This window comes from Theobroma umbraticum, unplaced genomic scaffold (assembly GCF_002168275.2).
Source record: "Theobroma umbraticum cultivar Fairchild unplaced genomic scaffold, ASM216827v3 scaffold_12.0, whole genome shotgun sequence".
Lineage (NCBI taxonomy): Eukaryota > Viridiplantae > Streptophyta > Magnoliopsida > Malvales > Malvaceae > Theobroma > Theobroma umbraticum.
The window spans coordinates 1,067,627-1,075,868 of NW_018397272.1; the positions used below are offsets into that span (position 1 = coordinate 1,067,627).

The window sequence follows — 8,242 nt, forward strand, 5'->3', positions numbered from 1 at the left end:
AAGATGAAAAGGGATATCCATATTAAAGATGTGATTTGTAATTCCACTAACTGGCGTGTGGTAATGGAAATATTCAAGCACTGTTAGTTTGGCAGCAAACACACCAAAGAAAGTGATAGTTGTCTTTGTCTGCTAGTAAACATGTTTTCTTTTTTGATATATTTGTTTAGGCACAGATAAACCCACCTCGGTGGCACACGCTCAATGGAACTTCACGCATCATCATCGTTTCAAGTTGTAAGATGAGCCTAACACAACCCCAGAAGACATTAAACAAAACAAAATCGTAAGTATATCCACTTTCATGTTCTTTTTCTAACATATGACTTTCTTTTTCTTTTTTATTTTTTTGTTTGGAATATGCTAAGGTTACTGTTGTTAGTTAACGACACAGAAATGAGAAATGAAAATTTTACTTTTCTCTGCTTCTCTCTCCTGCCCAAGCTGCCCGTTTTCTCTGTTTCAAGCTGCCCAACCTGCCCCTTGTTGAACACTTTCCCTCTTTCTCAAGCAGCCCTTCTTTGTTTCTCTCTCTCTCTCTCTGTCTCTCAAAAACGCCCTTTTGACTAAATTTCATAAACTGGGTCTTAGTGATTATCAGCTAAAAATCCATTTTTGGATGTGTTTGATTTCCTAAAATCACTTGTTTTGAGCTGTTTTAAGATGGGTTTTTCTGTTTTATGACTACAAGGTCTTGTGGTTTGCTGGCAAAAAAAATTCTTTTTCCGAGGAATTTTGATGGTTTTAGATCGGTTTTAGAAATATGGGTTTTAGTCATCAGTCTGAAAAAGTTGAGGAGAAAAAATCGTTTAGGAAGAAGAAAGATGGGGGAGAAGAAGAAACAGGATGTTGGGTAAAATTAAGGTTTATGGGAAGTTGCATGTCTTCAAGATCAAGGGTTGATAACTCTATGAGTGGAAGAACAGGCACTCATTATGGTAATCTTCTCTTTTCTTTCTCTTTTATTTATTTATTTATTTATCTTTTAAAAAAGGAATATTATAAGTTTTAGGTGTGAAAAAGTGTTTGCTTTTTTCAATAGGTTGAGGTGCAGGGATATTATCATTTGTTGAGAACATTTAGGAGAAAGAATTGTATTGATATAAATGAAGAGCTGGAAAATTTTAAGATTGTATAGCCCACTTTTTCGTATTCAAGTACCTATCTTAAATTGTAAATAAACAGAGAAGAAAAGATTTGTATTTATACTGCATATAAATTCATCTGAAATTAATAAATTGTTCTTTTTTATGGTTTTATCATCTTTTTTAAAGGTAAATATATTAGTGATCAAATTTATTTTTTGGAAAATATAATTAGTTTGAGGAAGAGATGGAGCCTCTGCAAAAGTTATTCATTTAATGGTTTTCTCACATGTTATATAAGGTTGGTTAATTAAGCTAACATAATATTTTAGGGGCTATTTTACTGTATTTGCATGTTAATGGGTTAATGGTTTTTTTTTTCCCTTTCCGTTTGGCACCGGGTAAGTTTTGCTGAGTGAGGTAATCAGTTGAAAGCAACTAGTTTTCTACCACTTATTATTTTGGAAAGGCAATACTTATATGATTAGCCTTGAAGCATTGGATGCAATTTTCCAAACATTTAGTGTGTGATAAATGCATCTATATGACATGGTATCTGATAGTTACTATTTTTGGTATTGTTGCATGACCATTAATTTTACTGCCTTGGTGTTTGTATAATTCAGCGGAAAGCAAACCTACAAAAGAGAAAAGCAGAGATCAACCAGTCGTTCCAGTGTCTTCTACAACCACTAGTAATGCAGAAAGTGCTTCATCCACACCAAAATTCAGTGAGGAACTGAAAGTCGCTTCACAGCTTCGGAAGTTTACATTTATTGACCTTAAATTAGCAACCAGAAATTTCAGACCTGAGAGTCTTCTTGGTGAGGGTGGGTTTGGTTGTGTCTTCAAAGGTTGGATCGAGGAAAATGGAACTGCTCCTGTGAAACCTGGTACTGGGCTTACTGTTGCTGTCAAAACCCTAAACATTGATGGACTTCAGGGTCACAAAGAATGGCTGGTATGACATCTGAACTCTCTTTTTCCTTTTCTGAATGATGTTTATTTTCAATCTTATCTATTTAAAATTTCGTGTTTTCTCTCATATGTCAGGCTGAAGTGGATTTTCTTGGTAACCTCCTCCATCCAAATTTGGTTAAATTGGTAGGTTACTGCATTGAAGATGATCACAGATTACTGGTATATGAATTTATGCCTCGAGGAAGTTTGGAGAACCACCTTTTCAGAAGTATGTAATCATCTTTGGTTTGTAATATACCTTTAGCATGGTTTATGTGATTGTTTAAGCAAAGTAATGTGGCACTTAAATGGCTCAGTTGAATATGTGGCCAATGACATTCATAGGTTGTGTGATTTGGATGCTTTGCTATACATGTCTGATTACTAGAATGTTTTTTAACTTGGGTTGAACAGAGATTCAAGGCTTTGTTATTGGAAGGTATTCTCATCAGTTGTTCAAAATTTAGCGTAGAGACTATTATGATACCTCAAGTGATCCTCTATATCATGTTATAGTATCATACTTTATTTACATTTGACATGTATGTTTTGTCCATGTAAGCTTGTACACTGATTTGGCACTGAAAAGATTCATCAAATAATTGGAATTTGGCAGTTAGGGTCCCATGTTAAAAGTGATCCTTCTGTGATCATAGCAAGTTCTAACATTAGAATTGTCTTTTTCATTTTTATTTGTGTAAAAGAATCAACTGTGTGAAGTAGCTGAGTAAATGTCTGGCAACATAACTTGTATGCTAGCATTAGTTTTGTATTTGCTGTGTTTCAGCATAGCCAAAGTGACATATTCTTTGAAACTTCGTCAAAGTGACATACCATCTTAATATTCTCTTAGCATTGTCTTACAGTGCTGCACCATCTTATGCTGATCAATGTCCTTTCTCCTTGTTGCCTGAGTTTGTCATACAATGTTGTCTAAATGGTAGTTGAATGACCACTTATGGTGGGAACGAAATATCTGTTGCTTGGGATTATCACTATTGTTGCCATTGTGCCCTTGTGCATTTGCATGTACATTGTTGATGTTTAATTTTCTCTGGTGACAACCATTTTTTACGCAGAAGGGTCCTTGCCACTTCCTTGGTCAATTAGAATGAAAATTGCACTTGGTGCTGCAAAGGGTCTGGCCTTTCTTCATGAAGAAGCAGAAAGACCAGTGATATATCGTGATTTTAAAACATCTAATATCTTGTTAGATGCGGTAAGTAACTAATACAGAAAAATAGCAAGTTTCTTCCCTAATTTTAATCCTTCTTTCTCTAATAGAGTTACCAATTTCAGGATTACAATGCCAAGCTCTCCGATTTTGGACTGGCAAAGGATGGTCCTGAAGGAGATAAAACTCATGTATCTACTCGAGTTATGGGAACTTATGGCTATGCTGCACCAGAATATGTAATGACTGGTATGTGGTAGAATCACTTTATTTGTGGATATGATGTTTCATGAACTATTTTCCTTTATCTCCAATTTTCTTTCTGCTCCGCTTTTGGAATTAGCCCTCCATTGATATGCATTTATCAAAAAGTGTTAACCATTTTAGAGAGATTTTGTTTCCTTTTAAGATTGTATCTTTATTACTTTCTATAATGTGTAGACATTTGGAAAGTTCTTTTATCAAGATCTATGGTTACATAAATCTAATACAGTTATTAATTTAGGACATTTGACATCAAAGAGCGATGTCTATAGCTTTGGAGTAGTTTTACTTGAAATGTTGACTGGCCGAAGATCCATGGACAAAAACCGACCAAATGGGGAGCACAATCTTGTGGAATGGGCAAGACCACATCTAGGGGACAAGAGAAGGTTCTTCCGAATATTAGACCCTCGCCTTGAAGGCCACTTTTCTATCAAAGGTGCACAGAAAGCTGCCCAGCTGGCTGCCCAATGTCTTAGCCGTGATCCCAAAGCCAGACCTCGGATGAGTGAAGTTGTTGAAACCCTAAAACCTCTACCAAACCTTAAAGATATGGCCAGCTCTTCCTCTTACTTCCAAACTATGCAATCTGATCGTAGGTCCAACTTAAATGCCAAAAATGGAATCAGAACACAGGCAGGATTTGTAGTGAGGAATGGACAACCTATAAGGAGCTTATCTAGTTCAAATGGTCCACAGGCTTCTCCATTTCACCATCCTCACCGTTCACCAAAGCCTAAAGCAAAAGAAGCATAGGTTAAAGTTTCTGTATGTTCATATCCAGAATTTGGTTCCTCTCTGGTGTCTGCTTCTTCAGACTGCGTTATCAACAGATAATAGGGGGTGCCTTTGCCATTTCTTTGACAAGGATTGTTTATATTCCGCTGTTTTATTGTACAAGTAGAACTGAACAAGTCATACTGGACGTGCAGCATCATGGTCAGTTCATTGAACTCAAGGAAGCCGGTCTCATTTATTTCTCTCTTTCTTTACTATCCTATACGTTTTATCTGGGATATTCAGATTACGTTGGAGAATAGAGAATGAAATTTACTCTGGTAATGGATTATGTTTATGTCAGCATGCTGATGAAGAGGGGGATACGAAAGCAGTTGGTAGGCTCGAACATCATGTGGTTGAACTAGGGTGATGGTAGGTGAATGTGAAGGCAATGCTGAGGCTAATTAATGTAACTTTTTGTTTTTCTTCTCTTTTTTCCCTCTTTGGAATGTGGTCATTAAGAGTGCTGCTACCCACTCTTTCACCTCAAAATTACCCTCTAGATTGCTGCTGTTGTACAAATGGATCTCTTTTTAAGTCTTAACATAAGAACTTGTGTAAAAACATAGGGTGTTGTTGTGACTCCTTTTCTGCATTAGTTGACTCAAAGGTTTTATGTTTCTTAACCTGTTCTGAATTATAAAATTGGTCGTGAAATACAGTAATGAATGGTTTGGTGGCTCTTCCCTGAACATACCGAATGGAAAATGCTTGGTTGGGTGCATGTGAAATCCTCCAAACATAGAAGAAGACTGAGAAAAGAAGAAGGAAGTGAATGTAGGGGGTAAGGGGGTGGTCGTTTTGTGGTGTCCCACTCGAGATTCGAATCAAATCACAAGAGGCAAATGTTGAAGAATGATGGTATCACGGTCACACTCCCATTAGTTAGTCCAAAGTTCGTTTGGTGTCACAATCATGTAATTATCTTCACCTACTCTTTCTTCCACTTCCATATAATCGTATGGTGCTTGCAAAGACAAAGTGATCATTTTTGGTTGGGGAATCCCAAGAAAATTACTTTTTCATTTTTCTAAGCACATGGTTTAATTTGACCAAAAATCAGGAATAAATGGGACACTTATCCTGGCACTCCCGAGTTTCGATTGGTTGCATGAGTATACCTTACCATTTGTTGGGTTGGCCACACAAGCAATATTTTAAAAGGAAAACACCCAGCTTTGAGTTTTATCATAAATTGTTCGTTTGACAATCAGTAACTGGATAGAGTCCACGGTGACAGTTATTATTCCAATGAAGGAACACTACCCTTACCCTAACACACTTTGATGATGTTCCAAGTAGTCTAGGGCTAGACTGAATTATGTTTTTATTTAGTTTTGTCGTATTCATTATTTACTTTACCTGCATTTCAGCTAGATTAAGTTGAGCAATTTTCATATTTGTGGATTGTCATATTTCTATTAGGTCTAGGTGGGTTATCACTATAAATAACTCCTTTAGGTTTCATTATAAGGCACCAAGCCACTAACCAAGCAGTCAACACAGTTCTTGTTTCTTAGGTTTCCGTCTTACTTTGGTGGTTAGGCTTACCTAGCCTCGCCTTCCTGCACGCCGCAAAACACAAGTACTTCTCTTTTCGAAGGCATCTTCCATGTACAACTCTGTGCTTTCTGTTTGGTTCCTGAGAAACCACGGGAAACTTGAGGATTTTGTTTACATTATATATATAAAGATTTTTTTTTTCTCATTTCTCATATTTTAGTTTTTTGGGTTATGCCTGTTTTCTGCTAGGATAACATGAAGCTTAACAGAGTATGAAAGAAGAAGAGAGAAAGATAGGATCAAAAACATTACTTCATTAAGTTAACATAAGGTTTATATACCCTGTTTACATGATGAACACTTGTAAATATATATACTTAACAATTGTAAGTGAAGATTACATGTAAACTAACACGAAAAGGGACAGCTCAAAACAACATTACATCATTAATTACGGTACGACGAAGCAAACTGAAACAAACTAAGAAAATAAACTTAGTTAAGAGTAAACCACTTGCTGCATGCATGTAAGTTCTGTTCCTCAACATTTTCCATGCAACTTTTCTTTTGCTGCTTGGTTCCTGAGAAAGAAACCATAGGGACTTCTGAGACTCTTGCAATGCAGTAGTTTCTAACGAATTCTTTATTATTATTATTATTATTATTTGTATATATTAACGTTAAATTCTTTTTTTTTCTTGTTTGTTGACTGTATCACTTGGGAAAAGTTGTACTTTTCCCAAAAAAAATATAAGAAAACAAAAGAGAGTTAGGCCTTATATGTGTCTGGTTTTTGTTGTCTTGAGTTTCTTTGGAGTCAAGTTTTGTTGACTGTTTTACTCTTAGGGCATTTTAAAATATAATCTTTTAAAGATAAAATATTTTTTATTTATAATTTTAATTATTTTTAATCAAATTGGATAAAATTACTTTTAATGATGTTACAAGTTATGTATATAATGTTACACATCATGTTGTAAAAATATTATTGTTATCAGGAATGGTAAAGGGTACCCTATTACATGTTACCTGACCCGATTATATAAGGTTAGGGTACCTTATAATCGGATTCGGATAGTAATTTTACTACCCGTATTGGGTTCGAATACTACCCCTTGATTACCTGATACCTAAACTCGATTATGTTTTTTTTTAAAAATTTTATGCAATTAAATTCGAATCTATATTGTTAATTAAATTAATTCATGAAACTATGATTATTAATTAATTTGTAATATCTTTTAATACATATACTCTATATATTGAGTTAATTTATAAAAAATATAATTACTATTATATACATACTTTAAATATATAACATATTTACTTTCTATTTTACATTAACGTTATAAAAATTATAACTTATAAAATTATTACTTGTAATATATATATTTTGTTTATATAAACTTATAAATTATATACTTAAAAGGAAGTTGTAAGATTAAAACAGTTTTGAAACTTAGTTATTTTATTTAATTTCATGTAATTAATAATAAAACCATATAGTTAATTAAACTTGTAATATTGTTTAACTTGTTGGTTGGATATTTGTTTTTAGTTGTTTAAGTTGATACTTGAGATATTTATTTTTGATTATTTAAATTTAAATTTTATTGTTTGTGTGCTTTTGTAAATTTAATTATTAATAAATTATATGAAATATAGATGAAAATATTATTGTATATAAATACAGGTACAGATTCAGGTTCGGGTAATTAGGTATCCTTGAAGAGCATTTTAATATTTTTTTTACATAATCAACTTTTAAAATGGGTTTAGGTAATTATCAGGTAGTGTGTATGTATTAAGGTTTGGGTTAAGGTAGTAAATTTTAAAAAAAATATAGGCAATTATAAAGTTTGGGTATTTCATTGACTAATCAAGTTCGGATTCGAGTTTTTCAAAATTAGTAGGTAGCCTACTCATTGACATCCCTAATTGTTACATTGTTAAGACAAAAATATATTACACGCCATGGATAAAAAATGTTGTTGTACATTATGTTGAAAACAAATATTATTATTACATGTTTTATATAAAAATATGTTATACGTCATGATTAAAACAAAGTTATTATACGTCATGTTGAAAAAAAAATATCGTTGTTACACACCATGTTGAAAAAAAAATATTGTTATTACACGTCATGTATAAAAACATGCTATACGTTATGGTTAAAAAAAGTTGTTATACATTATGTTGAAAAAAAATATTAGTGTTATACGCTATGTATAAAAATTTGTTACACGTCATATTAAAAAAAAGTTATTATTATACACCATGTTAAAAAAATATTATTGTTACACGTCATGTTAAAAACAATTTTTTTTACATTTCAATGTCTAAAATGTTGTTGTTACTTATAAACCAAAATTTCAAATCCTCTTAACTCTTTTCATTTCTTTTTGTTTTTTTTTTGATAATTTGACACCGATTAAAGTTTTTCTAATATGTTTTCATAAATCAAAACATAAAT

General features: G+C 33.0%; 1 protein-coding gene across 2 annotated transcripts; it reads left to right on the forward strand.

Annotated features, from left to right (window-relative positions):
* Nucleotides 1–326: 326 nt before the first annotated feature.
* LOC110426597 (serine/threonine-protein kinase PBL34-like) lies at nt 327–4,889 on the forward strand. 2 transcript variants are annotated; one of them, XM_021441835.2, is made up of 6 exons: nt 327–938; nt 1,712–2,046; nt 2,139–2,274; nt 3,125–3,264; nt 3,345–3,468; nt 3,725–4,889. In XM_021441835.2, exons 1-6 carry the CDS (start codon nt 764–766, stop codon nt 4,237–4,239), a joined length of 1,425 nt encoding a protein of 474 aa, XP_021297510.1. In that variant the 5' UTR covers nt 327–763; the 3' UTR covers nt 4,240–4,889. The 2 variants fall into 2 exon arrangements, with proteins under 2 accessions (XP_021297510.1, XP_021297511.1); XM_021441836.2 differs by having other exon boundaries at nt 335–938; nt 3,128–3,264.
* The last annotated feature ends 3,353 nt before the right edge of the window (nt 4,890–8,242 follow it).